The sequence below is a fragment of the Protopterus annectens genome, chromosome 6.part0 (genome assembly GCF_019279795.1).
Source record: "Protopterus annectens isolate FY-2018-M chromosome 6.part0, PAN1.0, whole genome shotgun sequence".
NCBI lineage: Eukaryota > Metazoa > Chordata > Ceratodontiformes > Protopteridae > Protopterus > Protopterus annectens.
This window is the reverse complement of record NC_056737.1, coordinates 320,456,088-320,476,185: the sequence shown is the minus strand read 5'-3', so window position 1 is coordinate 320,476,185 and position 20,098 is coordinate 320,456,088. Positions and strand designations below refer to the sequence as shown.

General features: G+C 34.0%; 1 protein-coding gene across 4 annotated transcripts in view; it reads right to left on the bottom strand.

Moving 5' to 3' along the window:
• CAPN3 (calpain 3) overlaps nt 1–20,098 on the bottom strand; it is a 673,389-nt gene that overhangs the window by 58,284 nt on the left and 595,007 nt on the right. For all 4 annotated transcript variants that reach the window (XM_044074071.1, XM_044074072.1, XM_044074073.1 and 1 more), the window contains 2 exons: nt 19,752–19,830; nt 17,537–17,653 (listed from right to left, as the gene is read on the bottom strand). In XM_044074071.1, coding sequence (XP_043930006.1) covers nt 17,537–17,653; nt 19,752–19,830 — 196 coding nt within the window. The remainder of the gene's footprint in view (nt 1–17,536; nt 17,654–19,751; nt 19,831–20,098) is intronic.

Sequence of the window (20,098 nt, the reverse complement as noted above, 5' to 3'; positions counted from 1 at the left end):
AAGGGGGTGCTGCACTCCTGAGTCTGCCATCCTTTACATGAAATGTTAAACCAAAGCCCTAGCTGAGTTGGTGGTAGCTCAGGTGGATGTCAAAGATCCCACGGCACCTAACGAAAAGAGTAGTGGTCCTTTATTTACATCTTTTTTTACATAATATGTTATTTACATATTTACATTCTTAGACATGTATATATTTACAAAATTATTCAATTATTTAAATAGTTTCATTCACATTTTTCTGCATGCAATCTAATGTTCTTACATGTTTACTTATTAATTTGACACCTACTCCTTTTTATTATTGACAATATCCACTTCCCATTAAACATGATTTCATTAATTCTGTCATTCCATAATACCCATACTACATAAAACACTTATTTATCCAAATTTAATGTTGATTCTTTGCTTCTGTTCTTATAGCACCCATAATGAATCATACCCATATTTACATTATTACTCTCACTGATATCTCTGAATCAATGTTTTGTACATAATTTATCCCACAATTTTTTTACTCTTACATTTCAAAAATACATGTTCTGTGGTTTCTTCTTCACCACAATACAAACATATTCTTCCACTTTTCTTTTTGTATGGCATATTAGCTTTTACTTGTAATTATTTTATTTACAATCTCCATAAAAAATCTTGACACTCTATCACTACACAACTTGTTTCTTTCTTTAACTACTTTTAATTGTTTCCTCTGGTACAGTTTCCCATGGATTAAGTCAACAATATTGTCACATATAATATTTTATACTATGTTTTTCTCTCTTCTTTTATTTCATCAGTCTATATTTTTGACATTTTTAGCTTTTGTTGATACTTCTCTATTTCTTTATTATAACATTCTTTTATTTCTTCTTATTGCTTCTCCAAATTCTTCTTACTTGTATCTAAATAATCTTACTAAAATTCTCATTTTTTTCATTTATCCATTTCAAAACCTTATACAAATGTAATGATGCAGTGTACACTACTGGATTTAACACACCTAGTCCTCTTCCTTCTTTGTCCTTTTTAACTGGATTAAACCTTGAACCCCACATAAATGAAAAAAATATTTCTAACAATTACTTCTCATATATTATCAGAATCATTGATAAATACACTATTTTAGCTATTAATGCTGAATTTACTTTCTTCTTATAAGCTAATCTATTAAAGGAAAACTTCACCTTAGAACTCAAAAAACATATTTTCATTGTGTCTTTGTTTTTGAGCTATTGTAATGCCTCAGAATCACTCCAAGTGCTTCTTTTACAATTTTAATGTGTTTTCCTCAAAATGACAGATGATTGGGCCTGCCTTGGTAACGTGATCTCTTTCATTACTTCTTCCCAGAATACAGTTCAAGTCCTGTTTATATGAGTCATGCTACACATAAGGAAGTGTACCATTGAGATAGAATGGCAGGACTGTGAAGCACTGCCATTTAAACACACCTTCTGTAACAGAGCTACTGCAATTTTCCCTGACTAAGCCTCATTTATGTGTCTGTCAGAGCTTGTTCTATGCTATAAATAGCTGCTAGCTACTTTCAGCAAAAGAAAGTAGGCAAATAACATGTTTTTGTAAAGGAAGTCTTTTGCAGTCTTAAAAGAATTGACATACCTTACCCCCTCACTTCCATGCTGAGGTGTGAAAACTTTCACTGCAGTAAATGATCCTTGCTGTCTCATGATAAGTAGTAGGACTCTTCACTGAAGGCATTGGAAAGTAGCAGACAGACTTTGTTTGAAGTTTTTTTCTCTCTCATGAATGATGCAGAATTAAAATGTGCTTTACTACTTCCTTAATTATTTCTGTCATATTCACCCTCCTTTTTTTCTATTTCATATTTATTTATACTTCGGTAACTAGGAAAATTACCCTTTTCAGCCACGACTTGGGCTACATTCACAACGATAATAACAAGTATTAAATGCATTTAGCAATACAAAGAAAAAAAAATACTGACATAAACAAATTGACCAAGATTGCATGTGCAACACATAGCCAATGTGTGACAGTGACCAAGTAAAATGTTTACTAGAATGTATACATTAATAATGCTTAACTCTACTATGTGGTGTATTATAAATAATGAATTGTATGCACCCATCTTGCACACAGACAAAAAAAAAAAAAAATATATATATATATATATATATATATATATATATATATATATATATTATGGGATATATATATATATGGGGTGGGCTTGACAATGGTAAATGCATTGATAGTTTACAAGAAAAAATTCTGACTTTTCTCTAAATGTCACAGAAATATTTGATACTACATTTAAGTCATCTTAACATATAAAGTATTATAAATAGTAAACGTTTAAAGCTTAGCATTTCAGTACTGTGTTGCTGCTTATGTAAATTTGTCAGAAGAGTTGACAATTGCCTTTAAACCCCTAACTGATCTAATTGCTTTGTTTTACTATGAAAGGGGGCTGTTAAGTTCTCCTCCTCTCTGCCATAAAAAAAGTGGAAAGCAGTTACACATCTTTCTGTCTTTTTTTTATATCAGCTGCTGTGTTCCTGACATTAGCAGGATTAATTGCCTATCCAAGATTGATAGCAGTACATGACAGGGTAAACTAGAGATTTAACTATGTCTATGATATGTCATGCAGGTGGAGACTTACTCCTCTGCAATGTATGTGAGAAGTAAAGCTTAAAAAAAAGGAGGTAGGCTTTCCCTTCCTTTGACTCTAATGTGAGGAAATAAACGTTTTAAAAAGTACAAGCAGGTTTCGGGCACCTACACAATGCTGGAACCATACTGTAGTAAAGGGCAGAGTTTTCCTTTAACTTTTCCACAGAATACAAATTTCTTTCACTTCCTTTAATACTGCTTCCTATAGCTTTCTCTTCCCTTTTTTTATCAAAATGTATTCCTAATACCAAGATTTCTTTCATTGAGAATTATACACTTGCTATTTTATTGTATTTCCCATTCCTTTATTTTTATCTTTATTTATTTTAAAGACATGCCTATTAAATTCAATCAACTAAACAAAATATAGCTTCTTTCACCCATTCCCTAGCTTTAGTTGTTATCATCTGCATATAATATCAAAACTAGAATTTCAACATCTGTATGACATTTAATACTTGTCATCCATTCCCTTTCTTCTTTTCTTTTCTATCAATACCTTTAAATTTTCTTTTTCTATCTTTTACTCATTTACCAATAGAATTTTTTCCTCTTGCTACGTTCCAGCTTACATCTTCTTTATCAGTAATTCTATTCCTGTTTCTTTTTCATTTCTTTTGCTCCCTCCCTTTTTTCCTAAAGTTTCATCTGTTTCTATTTCTACTTCATTTCTAATGTATTATTTCCCTTATTTTCAATATATGTTTCATTCTCTTTTTCTTTACATTCCATCCACATATGTCCAGTTTTTTACAGTTGTAACATTTAAGTTTACATTTCTTTGTATCATGCCCTATTTTTGCACATATATAAAATTTCTTTTTATCACAACTAAATGTTCTTATCTCCCACAAAAAAAACATGTTTTGGTTGTCCCCAATATTTTCCAACACCCTTGTTTTCTTCAACATTTATAATGCTTGCAATCTGCACAGTTGTTTCCATTTCCATTTTTAAAACAACATTACAGTCCCATCCCAGTGTATATTGTCCATTGCTTCTTTACATATATTTTTAAATGTCATTTTAAAGTCTCTCTTCCCATCTCTATTCAACACTGTATCATTCATCATGTTGTCCTTTTCTTTTTTGTCTCTCAAAAAAACTGCTTTTACTACATACTCATTTGAATGGATTATCATTCTCTCTCTTTTTATATTCACAGAAAAACTTTCCATGTGTCTCAGGGGAAAATTGTCACAAATGTCTCTTTATTTATTAGAATAAATGGTCTTACCTCTTGTGTTTTCACAACAAAAGGTAATATTGCAGAGTACCATTCATCAAATCTGTTTAATTCCTGACTTCATTTACTTTGTACTCTCACCACATATTTTCTTTTTGAAGTGTCTTCTTTTCTTTCTATCCCCCATAGCTGGTCGTGACTATCTCAGTATGTTTTTGCTATCTGAATGCTATCCCCTAGCAAAGTAGTTTCTTCTTCCTCTCCCTGTATTTTTTCCATTATATCTTCATCATGGTTCTTCATTTTCTGGCTTACACTGGTTAATTAATTTATTTAGTAAATCATCCTGCAACCCTCCCAATTTAAGGGTTGTTGTAATTATACATTCTTCTCTGGCCAACTCCTCTAATTCCAAAAATAACTCCTTTTAAAATAACATTTCTGAATCCTCTGTAGCATTAGAAACTTCATTTAAAGAATTGGCATTTGCCTCTGCAGCCTCCATTGCATTAGCCATCTTACACACCATATTCCCAGCTGCCAATGCTCTAGGAATGGGGTATGCACACATATTCACATCAAATAATCTGTGAGTACTGATCTCGAGCAGGGGAAGTTCCCCAATGCTCTGGCAAAATTTCCTAGTGGTATAATTACCACCTCGGGTCTACCCTGAAATGAGGTGACAATCTTAGTGGGACTAACCTGGTCAACAAAGAATAAATAAAAGAATAAAATAACAAATAACTATGCAAATATCTCTGCAATACAATTCCTAGAAAAGTGTGGTTTCTTCAGTTGTTATTAATACTGGAGTCTCACATTATGATGCTTTTAGTAAATTTGTAAAATTCAGTAATCTTTTGTTATGTGAGAAGTAATTTAGTAGTTTTATCTGTATTCTAGAACTTTGTTCAATGTACTTGAGAAAAAAAATATTTCAGCAAGCAGTGTAATGTGAATGCAACAGTACTAAAGTTATTGGAGTAGTGTGATTATTTAGTGTTATTGCCCAAGGACACAAGGATTTATTTATATATGAAATAATTCTGTGTTAACATATGCACTTTTGTCTTATATACTGGTTTGTCTTTTTCTATTTTTATCTATAAACAAATATTAGAGCAAAGAGGTCCATAGGTTCATTTGAATATATAATGCTGGCTATCTATTACTTATTTGTTAATTTTTCTCTGTAATCCTAATTCTAGAGCATGAATGGACTTAAAAGAAATGGAAGACAAAATGGAAGAAGGACATACTCGGAAGAAAAAGCTCAAGGGGGTAAGTAAGCTTACTAAAGAAAAAAATTATTATTTAAAGTTCCAACATTTCTTCTGAATATAAATTTTTATGTTATTTCATCTGAATATATGCTTTTATGTTATTTCATAAGGTGTGGAAAAATAGTGTACGTTATTTTTTCCTTCTTTGTGGCTATTAGTGTTCTAGGTATGTTATTGATGCAAAAGGCTTTGAATATTCAACTGAAATTTGAAATAAGTGTAAGAATAAATACTTTTTATTGGTTGCATGTATTTGAAATGATGTCAGAATAAAATATGCACATCTTCACTATTACAGATCAAATTCCAATCCCCACCTATAAGTAATATTCCTTGCTGAAAGCTGATTACTTCTCCCAGAATTTTCTTAAGCTGCATTATAGCATTTTTTTTGTGGAATATAAACACATGCCAGTGTAATCTTCGCCCTTCCAGTAGCTCCTTAGTACTACAAATCGACCATTATTACCTATTTTATCATCTTGTTTCACTATTGGAGCTCATCTTGCAATTAATATAAGTACTCCTCTTTTCCTTTGCCCCAGGTATTCCACTGAATAACCATCATGAACGCCTTTCTTTATCAAATACACATGTTCAGTTCTTTCCAAGTGCGTCTCCTGAAGCATAGCTATTTGCATTCTACTTTTTTTAATATAGTTCACTACTCTTTCTTGTTTGCATTTATCTGTGAGACTGGTGACATTTAAAGACATTATAAAAGTATCATTTTCCTAAGTTATTATTCTCACATTTTATTTATAATAGCATTTTTGTTAAATTTATAGTTCCAGCTTTTGTGTTACATGTTTATACTGTTTGGCAGATTAATATTTTAATTTTTTTCTTGTCACTTCCATTTGTGCCTAAGTCACATCTTACAAAACTTTTTGTTTTATTGATAGCCCTAAAAAAACACCCCAATACTCCCTAAAACATATTAACTTAACAATAACACACACGACTATGTACATCTTCAAATATTGAACTTTTACCCTCCTTCTAATAGGATCAAATGTTCCAAACTGACAGCCATACACACAGACCTGAGATAACATAAAAGAAATATTATCCATGCTAAGACTCATGGTACAGCCTGTACTTCTACTAAGTGCTTTCTGGCTTTCTCTTATCTTTATAGCTCTCTCAGCTGGCAAAACACTTGAATGCTTATAGAAAACATTTTCTCCAAGCCATTTCTCTTTATTAGACTGCTCCCTAGTGACATGAGAGCCAGGCACAAAACTGCCCCGGACAATTTTGAACACGTTTAGAAGACCAGGAACTGCAATTAAATCAATGGGACACTTACTCTAACCTGAATTTGTGTTCATGTAAACTAATACCTAATATATAAGGTGACTTTAAGGTTCATAATTATTCTAACTTCCCTATTGATTCAAAATGCGGTGACCTTTTTGGCAGGGGTTTAATATTTGTACCAACAAAAAAAGCAGACATAGCTTAAGTGCTGATGGATTTTAAAGAATATGTAAGAAAGTTGAAGTTTAATATTATGTTTAATGAAATGTCTGCAGCTATGACAAGTCTCAGGATCTCAAGTACCTACAACCTGCTAGTCCACCCAACCCTTAAATTATTTGAGAAACTGTGTGAATTAGATAATCAAAATTCACTCAGTGTAAACATTAATAATAATAATGGGAATTTTTTAAAACTAGAAGAAGTGTTCATAATATGGCATAGACTGAAAAGAAAATATTGTTTGATATGAAACAAAGTGATGTACAAGTTAAGAAAATGGACAAGGGGGTGGAATAGTGGTGATGGGTAAAAATGATTATTGAAGGACAACTAATATGCTGGTAACTAATGATGCATATAGCATAGCCTCATTGAATGAAGCAAATATTGCATAAAGAAGAATAAGAGGAGATCTTAATGACATGTTCACCGAACAACAAATTAGTATAGATGAGTTTAATTACTTATTGTTACCCCTATAGTCCCCATTTTTTTGGTATTCCTAAAATCAATAAGAGTATACATGACCCTCCAATGCCCTCTATCATTGATGCATGAGCTTCCATCACTTACCCGATAGCTAAATTTATAAATAGAAATTAAAAAAATTGGTTACCCAAGAGCCCCATGTATGCAAGGACTCATGGCATTTTTAAAATTAATTAATAACCTGGAATACAAGAAAAACTATACCTTTATGACTACTGATGTGAAGGATCTCTATAAGGTGATTTCCCCATTCTGTAGGACTAGACTGATATACTGAATTCTTGATAGAAAAAGGCCTATCACAGGATAGGGTAAATTTATATGAGAGTTTAATGGATATTGCCTTAAAAATACAATTTTCATGCTTGAAGGATGATACTACTTGCAATTTAAAGGGGTAGTAATGGGCTCCCATGTGGGATAATGTTTGCTAATATTACAATGATTGCTTGGGAAATTAAAATTTTTGCTTAATAATAAGTTTATGGATTTGTGGAAGTTCTATATTAGATACCTGGATGACATCTTTGTAGTGAGGGATGATAGTAAAGAAACAATACCATGCTTCATAGAATATATTAATTCCACCACTGATTTCTTACAATTTACTCATGAGGTCAGTGATGTTAATATAGCCTATTCATATATATGGCTTAGTAAGGATGTCATTAAAAGGAGATCTACATCTCATATATTTAGGAAACCAACTTATTTGAACACCTTCTTCATTTCACTAGTGCCCACCCTGCCACACAGAAAAAAAGAAGTGGATAAAGAACAATTTGTGAGGGCTGCTCAGATGACCACATTTGAAGATGAATTCAAGGATGAATGTATGCTCCTTAAAACAATGCTCTCCAACAGGTTGGGGGGGTGGCCTAATGGTTAAGGTGTTTGCCTTGCAAGCACAAGGTGCATGGTTTGAGTCTCACAAAGGATAATTGGCTAGGCTTAAAATGGCTAGCAAGGGCAGTTAGCTTAGTACTAATCTATGAACCGAGAGTACCCCAACCACTTTATTAATAATCTTATGTATGAGGTAATTAATAAAAGGGAGCATGGGCATTTTATTCCAATTCTACATTCCCAGCTTAAGGAAAATATAATTATGATACAGGACAAAGTTCTCCTAAAGATGGTAAAGGTATTTGTGTAAATTACAACAATAATTTTAAGAATGCATTTACCACCATGTATAATGCTGATAGTCAGTTTATAAGATGGGTCCTTCAAAAGAATCAGCCTATATGAAAGAATGACAAACTAATTATACAAAAAGTAGGGGAAACACCAGTTCTTTGTAAAAGGAGTAAACCTATAAAGAATATTTTGGATGAATTTTCAAAACCCATTAAAACAAACAAGAAGTTTAAGATGGGAAAATGCAGGAGATGCCTTTACTGTAAGTTTATATTTGAAGGCAAGGAGTGCATCACAAACTCACAGACATTTAAAATTTCAGCTAATTTCAACTGTGATACTATGGGGCTTGTTTATGTTGCTTTATGTCGGGTTTACCCCAGATTTTATATTGGGAAAACTGAAAGGAAGTTGAAAGATAGGGTGTAGGAATATCTATATGATATTAAGAAAAACAAGGAAACCAACAAACTTTCTAAACATGCCCAAGATTGTCCAGGGCATCATTTTAAATTTAGCATTTTAGAGAAAGTGTTACCAGGGGTGAGAGGGGGACCATGGTCACTGTTATTAATGAAAAGGGAACTTTACTGGCAGCTCAGTTTTAATGCTGCAAGTCTGCCAGGTTTAAATAAACAAATCTCAATTGCCTGTTTACTAAAATTAAAGATTTGAAATAGATGAATTGTTTCAGATTTTAGAAATATAAATTGTATGTTTATTGTTTTTTTAGAGTATATGTATATTGTGACTATACCATGACTTATGTAATTTTTAGCATTTGGATGTCAAGTTTCTTTAAATTAGGTTATCACATAGGAGCTCCGCTGTCATGTGACAAACTTCCTGGATTTTGAACATTTATAAAAGCCTCATTTTAGTAGGGATATTTCATCTAATTAAGTTTTAAATGTTTTAGAATAGAAGCTGTAATATTGAATCATTTGGAATTAAAGTTGAATCATTTGGAATTAAAGTTTGTGTGGTCCTTTCCTGCTGCCTTTATTTTCAGTCTTTGTGCCAAAATTATTTTGAAGATAGATGGGTACAGCAGTTTGAAACTCATACCTCCTTCTTGACATTCCTTGAATAAAGGAATATATTTGCTCCTCTTATGCTTGGTGTACAATGCGTAGTCATTCTCCACAAATACTCTGCTGTCTCCCACTTTTAGTACTTTTCTTCTGCCACAGTTTTATCAGAATCAACTCCTTCTGCTGGTAAGATTGCATCTTTACTATTAAAGGTATAGGTTGCTTTCCCATAGCCAGGTTTGGAGTATACACACGATGTGCCCTTTCAATTAACAATCTCTGTTGTGGAATACCAGTCCAGTTGTTAATTTGTGATTTCATAAAATTAATACAGTCTGTTCCTTAGCTTCTCTGGTAGAGCAGGAAATCTCAGATTTTCCCTACATGCTGTGTCCTCTAATTCAATTATTTTTTGAAACATCACTTGTTGTGCAGAATCATATTCAGCCAGCCTTTTCTTCATTTCGACCTCTGTGTTTTGCAGTTTTATCCCTCTTTTTCCAGTCTTTTATTGTTTGAGTTGATATACTCCATCATTGTTTCATTTATTTTAATCAGGTCAGTTGCCTTATACTTTCTTCTAGGTTACCAGAAGTCATGTCTGGAGCTTGCACTGTTTTTTGCTGAACAGCAGCAGTATTTTTCCCAGTCAGTGTTTATTCATCTTCATTTGTAGCTGATTTTCCTTCATGTCCTCTGTGTTTCTTTTTTCCTGGCAGCCTGGCAGTGCACTTACTAGCCAGTTGCTGAAACTTACCCAGAAATTTAGGTCAATTGGCTTTCTCTGATAAGTTTCTGTTTTTACATTTGGAAAGCTAGAATTAAGCTCTCACTCAATATGCAGCCATCTTGAAAGTCCAACATATTTTTCATTATTGAAATATAAGTATAGGCATTTGCTGGATAATGAGATAAAGGTAAAAACGCAAGATGAGTAATAGGTTAACAAAATATTCATGTACACTTATTTCATGGTTAAGGCATGTAATAATGTTGTAGGGAATATATGCCAGGAGAGGTGAATCTGAATAATAATGATTTATTGCATATCTTTACTCTAGAAACCCTTTCTGACCTAAGACATTATAAGTACATATACAATAAAGAACCAGGTATTAAAAAGACAACTGTATAGAATAATCATTTAAGAAAATTACTGTCCTCCTTTCATGATTAAAATTATGCTGTAAAGATGCCCTATCATTAGTGACAAATGACTACTGATAACAAGTGTGTGTGTGTGTGCATGTATATGCATGCGTGTGTGTGTGTGTGTGTGTGTGTGTGTGTGTGTGCATGTATATGCATGTGTGTGTGTGTGTGTGTGTGTATGTATGTATGTAACTATATATATATATATTTCTGATTTCTGGCAATCCCCAGGAAGAAACAAGTGCAAACATAAATTCTTTGCGGTATTTTATTTTCTCCTTCTACTGCTTGCCTTTATCATATTTTGATATTGTCTTTGTTGGAAATTGAATTTAGATTTAATATTCATCTCATAATTTGAGTATAGTGTTAACTATAGGAATTAGAAAATATATTTACTTTTACTTCTGTTTGAGTGAGTCTTTTCTTTTTGTTTCTTTGCAGTCGCATCAAAGGCTATATTTTATATAAAAACTGACAGACCCTATTGGTTAGTGGGTAGTTTGTTTAATTTATTTATTTATTTTTAATCAGACTAGGAAATACGTGATTCCATGATGAGTGAATTGTATCGTGGTTTAGATTTGTTGAGATATGACATGCCTTTTTAAGTATTATTAAATATATTTATTTTCTAGAGAAATAAAAACTTGAGAAGCTCGCTTTACATACAAATTGTATTATTTTACACAGAGTATGTCAAAGAAATAAAATAATTCAATTTGAAAATGAAAATGAAAACACTTGATACTGTTGGCAGGAGAAACGGATAGGCCCATTCGGGTCCATATTAAAGTCTCGAAGTCTGACAATATCGAAAATGATATTGTCGACACAAGAATACCGAAAGCGCACTACATTGAACGTTTAAATGGAAAATCTCTGTAGGGGGAGATTTCCATTTACTTCAATGTAGTGCATTCTTGGAGTTGGTATATTTAAGTAGGGTGGTGTGGGGGTGCAGGGGGGCTTGCCTTCCTGCCTACACACTATTTAGTTTTTTTTTGGCTTCGATAGTTTAAGACTTTGATCACTAAAGTTCGATCTTTAGTGATTCAAAATTTTAAACCTTTGAGATTATAATATAGACCTGACCCATTCTGTGTGAGGGAGTAGTACAGCTGCCCCCAAATACTGCCACTATCATGCACAGTAGGTCTGGCAACACAGCAGAGTGGCCTGTGTGCAGGTATTAAGCTAAATAACAACAACAAAAAGAAAAATCCATAATATCTCTCAAAGTCTCAGAAAACCCAGTATGCAACCTATATTGGGTCAAAAACAAACCAAGCAGAAACTTTGCAGTGTTGAAGGTGTGAAGTTCACTCCTTCAAATATGTTATGCACCTAGTTTACTAATATAAATTGAACTTTAAAATACGTACTACAAAATAATAAAATAGTAGTTCTAGTATGCTTTTTATGGAACAATAATAATTAAGCCCTTGTTTTCTGAAAGAAAAGACATACTGGCTTTAAATTTCAAATTATTGATCATGTTGTCCTTTTGGAACTGGAAGGAGACATCCCTGAATTACTGTGGCAGCTGAAACTGAACTCTTTTAGAAAACTGGGCCATAAAAAAGCATACTAGAACTCAGAAAACTGCCCCACTATTTAAAAGATTATTAAAAGTTTGACATAGGACTGATTAATGCTGATATTACATGCTAATATTATACATGCTAATATTGTTATAAGCAAATATCAAACATTGCAAATATTTTACAATGAAAATAACTGACATTAGTGCTGTTTTCTGCTGATTTTACTCATTTAAACTAAACGTTTTCTTAGTTAGATGCCACACTTGAACAAAACCCTAGGGCCTTAATGCTTCCTTTTTAACAATTTTCAATGTATTATCACCTTAGCAATGATAGCTATGGTTTTCAGCCTACTTAGGTATTCACTTGTAGATTTATACACATGTTCATTAATATTATGATATGTTTTTTTACACACAAACCTGATAAAGTATTTATTTGGCACGAAAGCAATCTTTGTTAAAAGTGTTTCAGTTTATAAGTTAGACAGATGTCTAATGGTAGATCTTTTTGTTACTTAGTCATTTGTTGGTGAGTTGGTTTCTTAATCAATAAAGTTTGGAATAGTAGGTTAGCCTTAATAAGCTTTTTTATATTATATATTTTAATTTGTCTCTAGCTTTTTAGTTTCGGTTCTAAGGTAGCATAGTGTCAGTTTACACTATGGTGTTTAGTGGGAAGGGGCACTTGGTTAAAAGAATGAGTTTAATGCTTTTATTGCTCTTAACAGAACCACCCTCTGTAACCACTCCCTTGTTCCAAATAACTTGATTATATATAAATAATGAATATCTTTAATGCTTTTCATTATACTCAGCTAGGATCACTTGTTTGTGTGCTTCAATAAACGATATTCCATTTTTAACTCAACTGTGGACTACCTACTATTTTATTATTTTGTAGTATGTAAATTAAAGTTTGACTTTTATTAGTGAACTAGGTGCATAACATATTTCAAGGAGTGAACTTCTGCTTGGTTTATTAGCCTAAACAAGCTACTGATTGGTGGTAGCCTTTAGAACAAGTCTGTGGAAGCACGTACTGACAAGAGGAGGGCATTGTGGGACACCACTGAGATGTAGTTTACTTGTTCTGCCCATCCAGAAGGTGGAGGGATACCGCTTAAAATGTTAATATTGCTGAGATGTCAATAGGCTCACAAAGCACCCTCATGGCTGCCTGAATAATGGCACTTATTGGGCAACTTTCACTTTGGCTCAGGATAGAATCCCCAGAGTAGAGGAACAAACAGGCTCTGTCTCATTGAAGGGAGGCTTGATGGTCAGCATGAACTGGAGCAAAAATAACTTAGAAAAAATGCCTGCATTAACAACTTTATCTGGTCTGAATAGTGGTTATAAAAGAAGAAGCTTGATTGATTAAATATCATCTTAAAATTAATAAATCAGATACTGTATTCTTATATAAGGAACCCAGTAAAGGGAGAGAGAGGGAGACAGACACAAATTTCGATTTAAGGATGTTAAGGATTATACAATCTTAGTAAATTACTCTTTCAAGAAGTACAAAAAAGGGACCACAAGTATATGGAGAAATAAAGTTACTATGCCTAAAGCTATATATATTTTAAAAATAATGATATCAAGTGAATATTTGTAATGATAACTATTGAATGGCAAAATAGACTTGACTATGTACTGAATACTGGGTCTTTAAGCAAAATTCGCAAAACAAAACAATCTCTCTCTCTCTATAAATGTGTGTGTGTGTTTGTGTTATGCAATAGTCGAAAGAGTTTATTTATTTTGATGGGTGATTTTAAAAGTATTTTTATACAAAAAATGTCTCTAGTGCAAATAGAGACCCCAAACTATGAACCTTTACTAAAGCGCTTAAGAAATCGGTAAACCAGTTAAAGCTAAAAGACTTGCATGGTTTTGCAGAACCAAGCTGTCTCTCTTTTTTTACCCAATTATTCTTGCGTATTTGGTACTTAAACATGTACTTGTAAAATGCATATTTCTTGTGATTTAAGTACAAATATTGATTCTATTCTCTTGTCCCATATCTGACCATAATGGTCTCTCACTTAAACTGGCTATAATAGATTAAAAATATTAACAGTAGATTCCCTCATATGTAATGAAATTCAAAGAATGGTCAAATAAGAAAAATGAAAATGATCGTTTAATTAATGACAATGGAGAAGTAAACAGTACTATACTTTGTGATCCTAACTTATATTTATAATGTAGTTCTACTGGTTATTGTAATAAAAACACTTGAATAACAACTAGGCCAGTTACAAGAAGATTTAAATATTATGAGTTAAACAGTCAAAAAGGTGAAACTATCTACTAGATTTACTATTAAGCAAAATATATAATTTAATACCAGTCATGAAATAGAAGTAGATCTAGAAGAGGTTAAATTACATTCATATTAACTCCTTAGGGTCTGCACAAATTAGCAACCGAGCCTAAAATGTTTAGCTAACTTGATCAAAATGTATTAAGGCCTAGGACATAATGGATGACTTATGGATATTGATGATATCCTAGTGGTATTTAATAGATGATATGAAAACATTTATAAAAACAAAATGGAGAACTTAAATGAAAGATTGTTTGTATAATTTTTATGTAAGAATACAACAAAGGAAAATATTCAAAATCTTTCAAAACCTATAACTAAGGGAGCGCAGTTTCTGGTTTAGACTCCTAGCATTAAGCAGCAGTACCTTGAGTTTATATGGAGAGGATTTTGTTATATTGGGAGGTTGGTTATTTTGACACTCCTAAAAAAGACACAATAGAGGTGGCTAATGCCTTTGTCAGCATCTGAAAGCCTAGAAGAGATAGTTGTAGACCACCTCTGACAAAGCAGTGTGGCCTGTCAAACATGTATTACCAAGCTGACAGATACTGCATCCCTTGGACTGATGCTAGAAGCTAAGCCAATTGTTAAAGCCAGTCATGTTTTGTTTGTATTGTGGCATTATCCTTGGAGAAGGTAGAATGCTGCTTAAGGCTAGGCTTACCCTTGCCTGTTACACATAATCTGAGAGCTCACTCATGTCTCTCTTCATATAGTCCAGTGAAGTACATTTCAAGCCATTAATCTCCACATGGAGTCATACCCGTACTTGGGGTTGAGTGACTTGAGTGACTTGGTGGATCCTGGCACCTTACAGGCAACTAATCATAACCCACTCCTTCTCCAGTCTGGTGAGGGGAACACCCATGTGTCCACAATGGAGTCACTTATGACCAGTGCATTAGGTTTTATGGTGTTACGCATTACAGGCTTATTTGTTGAGGCACTGATGTGTATGTGTTATTATGTGCACTGATTGTTTTTTGCATTGTTATGTGTGTAAATGGTTTCTATTTGGGAGGCCTCTTTTGGTAAGTTACTAGTGAGCACTTCCACATATATGAGTTTGTGTGTCATGTCCTTATTTAGTGTAGGAAGTGTGTGTGTGTGTGTGTGTGTGTGTGTGTGTGTGTGTGTGTGTGTGTGTGTGCATGTGTGTGTGCGTGTGTGTGTGTATGTATGTATGTATGTATGTATGTGCTGACAACCTGTTTGGCAATCAATATGCCTGTATCTGTAAGTCTTGCCTCCAATTTCATAGTATAACTACATCTCTCACATAAAATATTTGTTTGTTTCAGGAGTAAGTGGGTATCAGTATACATGAGACAATTGCTATCCTACGTTGGGATGCCCATGTCTATCAGGCTGGCCAACGAGATGATAGGAAACTGCCCATCCATGATAGCAGGATCTTATTATATGTTTTATTAGGGAAGGGACTGGGTTAATTTGACAGGACTGTGCTGATAGCGCCAAGACTACAAGAGGGATCTATACTTTGTGTAATCTAAGGTTATTCAATAAGGCAATGCTGCTCAATGCACAACTGAGTTGCTTCTAGAGCAGCAGAAAAGTTTGGAAGGGTTTCACTTCATTGTCAGCTGCTTAGAAAAAAACTAAGCTTCTAAGCTTTTGTGTCTATACAAGGCACTGTTAGCCACTGCTGAGTGAAGAGCAGCACCACACAAAAGTGAGGCTTAAATACAAGGAAAGAGAGACAAGTTTTAAGCTAACCACCAATCAGGGAAGCACACAATAAGCCTTCCACCAGCAATCCCCAACTCAGACAAGTTTGATCAGCACACTTCTGCCACAAGGGTGCAGAAAAACACCTTCTTAGTCTAGAGTAGCTAGTTTGGAGCCCAAGTGTAACAAGACCACACAAACTATCTACAACAGCCCTACAACTAACAGATGCAAAGTAATACCGTGCACTTGACTACTTAAAGCAGCATTAGACAGTACATTTTTTTGAAACTGCTGAAGTACAGAGAAGTGCAGAAAAATACTTAGAGCCCTTTTGTGTGTTTCCCAGCTCAGATAGACCAGGTAAACACCTATCACTACTAGATGAATAATCCCAGTCCTCCTAATGTAGAAGAACAGTAAAGGAATGTCAGGAATGAAATGTTGCTGCAAACAAAACTTAAAAATTACAGAATGGTACCACAAACAAACTTAAAGGTACAGATACAGCAGTGTACTTTAAACAGCTTATAAAAGTGTGATTATTCTATAAAAGTACATTGCTTTGTATAAATGAGGCAAGATACACTCAGTTGTACAGAATTTATAAAGGAATTAAAACAAGGTAAGCTGAGTAATAAGCCCTCCAGCCAGTAAAACTACATGGAGAATTCTCAAGTGTTTCCCCAACCTAAACACACCAGGCTACCTCCCAGTGCACTAGATGAAAAATCCACTGACCTCTTGGTGTAAAAACAAGTTCTTGCTATAGTGTAAAAATACACTACTTTATCCAACAGCTAGCTAGATAATGAATTCAGATCAAGTAAATCAGTAGAATAGACAATGAGAGGCAACATGCACTTTTTCAATATAAGTACAAGGATAGGCAAATAAATAATTCAAGATATCAACAGCAGTGCAGAAAAGAAGGAACCTATTGAGCTCAATTTACAGTAGGGGTGGGGAGCTTAAAATCACCACGTTTAAAAAACAGATCAACAAAGGGGAGGGTAGGTGAGGAAAACTAGCAGGGGATCATCAGAAGTGCTTTAGTTTATGGAGGCTTAAAATATTTTCAGAAAAAGCAAAGGCACAGTAATTAACTTTGTATTTAAGTATCACTCAAGAGACAATCTAAGCAATGGAAAAGCATGTGAAATGTGCAGCCTAGATAATTTAAGTCTCTCTCTCATAAAAACACCAGGCCAAGCAGATTTCTTAAAGCAGAAAACAAAATGTAGCAGGTAAAACAGAAAGCAGCTCTGTCAGTCACAGACAAAAAATATATGTATGCATGCATTGTTTTATTTATTTGCATTTGTTAACATTTACTCTTCTACTGGGCAGAATAATTTTTCAGTTTGGTGCATGTTGAACAAAGCTCAAGAGCAAATAGTGAGTGGTGCAAACATTGCAGAACATACAACAGTACCATAGTTTTAGTACAGCACAAGATATGGCCTTATTTGATAACTATTTTCTCATATGTACTAGTTTTCTCAGTAAATGAAAGGAACAGCAGGAACTTACTGAACATGCCTTCCAATCTGACCAAGCAGCATATAAAACTGTCGAAGTCGATGTTCATGTCCCTGTCTGCATATCTCATGGTGATGATGTCATACAGCTGGTTATTCAAATGGAAACCTTAATAAAATGAAAACAATCAGATATTAACCATTCAGATAGTACTGGTATAGAAGCACAGTTTGTTTTTGAAGGGTAGGGTACTATTCTATTCATTTATTTAGTGAGGTGACTGGAAAGTACTACACATTTATATTTACTTGTCTGCTTTATGGCAGGGATTACTCCTTCCATCCTTCTAGTGTATATAGTAAACTATTACTAAACTATAAAAAGGAAAACGGCTAAACTCCAAGAGGTAAAAGCTGTGCTACCAAAATGAACAAAAATCACCAAAGTGAAAAATCTGGCAACAGCTACCATGCAGAGTTCAAAATAATTTGCGACTTTAACGTAACAGCAACTTTGCTTACTCAGGTTTAAGTAAAAAACACAGCTTTATTAGTGCACTCAGTCGGTTAACACTTTCACATTATAGCTTCATCAGACCATCTAATAAACTGAGTACCAAAACTTCATTTAAAATCATTCAATCACCAATCATATCATGACACATCATAACCACTTCCAAGGCCATCCTTTTAAGGTACATGTTAAAATTCAATATTTAAAAAAAACTCATCACAGTGATTCAACACTTCAAATACAGATAATATTCATTTTGCAAAAAACTTTAACATTTAACTAAATAATTTAAACATCTCTGCGATCAACTTGAGGTCAGAAATTATACTACAAACAACATTACTGACTTCTCTAAATCACTTGTAGAAAGGTCAGATGGAACCTTATGGCAGCAACTCCAGAAGGACAGTGATACCCAAATGAACAGATTAGCTAAAGATGTCCTGAAAAAAACAGCATATTCTGCTGCACTCGCACCTTTTACAATACATTGTAAAAGCATTTAATCGTACTGAAGACTAGCATAAGCTCTTGTGAGTCTGCATTGTTTACACTTGTCTATCTCCTGACCTTTCTTGTGACTTTTTTGTTCTCAGAAAACCACAAAGTAAACTGCAAAATGCTTTCCCCTCAGTAGCTAGCATAGATGGTGAATTGTTGACAAGAAGTCTGTATCAGCACATTTGCAAACCCAGGCCATAGTAATTACACCAATAGGTCAATACTGGGTCTTTAAAACTTATTTTCTTTCTACAGTCCTTTTTTAATGAAGCAAGACAGTTATGCTACATTATTTTATGATCATCACAGATGCAGCTGTTTTAGGTACATTAAACTAGGCTGAAGGACTGCTATCCCATTCAGGACTATTTTCTGCTTTATGTGTTGTACTTGTCAAGACAGACTGTGGTTCCTTGCACTGTAGAAGTAGATTAAGTGAGTATTAAAAATAGATGGAAATACCCACGTGTTTTACTGTCCTATGGCATTTTAGTGACTACCAACCCTACCTGACACTAGTACACTGAAGCATGGTCTTTTTTATCACAGAAGCTTTGGAGAGCTATATTTCAGTAGGGGACACAGAAAGAATCTGTGTGTTCATGACAGTCTTCAGAGGTGCGACCTAAATGTATCACTTCACAGTAGTGTTTACATGAAGTCTGGCCATTTGTTTTTTTTTTGTTAATTATTGCTGACTCTTACTTATATCATGAGATGCACTGTAGGTGGACTGAAAGATGAAGAAGCAGAACATTTCTCCTGTCAGTGGAAAATGAGATTATGATGACCCTTACAGTGGTCACTAATGCTATTAGCTTGGCATTCATATCCATGGATACAAAAAGATTATGACACTGGAAAGCATTCTAATGCACTAGAATTGTTTGTGTTTGTCTGAAGACAACTGAAACAGCACATTGTTTCTTATACGCTATGACTCACTTGTTCTGTTTCCTGCAACACTACATATAACTTCCTTAACTAACTGTACACATACAGAGGCCTGGAACACCATCAGAAACTATTTAATATCTCACTTAATTTTAAGATTAAAAAAACTCCCTGTACACAGGCTGCTTACAATGTCTGAGTTAAATTAAAGTATAGACCACACCCCTGTACCCAATCAGTTATTATAAGGCATGGCCTTATTCTGGTACGACACATCAGCAGTACAGCTGCTGATGCTCAAACAGTATAAACACTCTTATAGTAACTTACCCTAGTTTGCATATGCACATCTACTTACCAGCATCATTGACAGCATTGCGCATCTCATAGCTGTTGATGGATCCTGCCTGATCAGTGTCATATTGTTTGAAGATCCCCTGGTGGATAGAATGCAAATTAATGTCAGAATGTGCCCAGCGATTGATGTGTCAGGTGATCCAGATTATTGACTAAGCCTGGAAGCATGAGTATAGGTGACCAGTTTCAGGTCTTGGCCCTGAAATAGTTGCATACTCAAGGAAATCGGTGGCATGCAGGTTGTAGTAATAATGAAACTCCTTAGAACAAAGGGGTATCAGGCTTTAAGCACCCTTTGTGTGAACGTACAGTCTATCCACCTGATGTGAACATACAGCTTAGCCATCT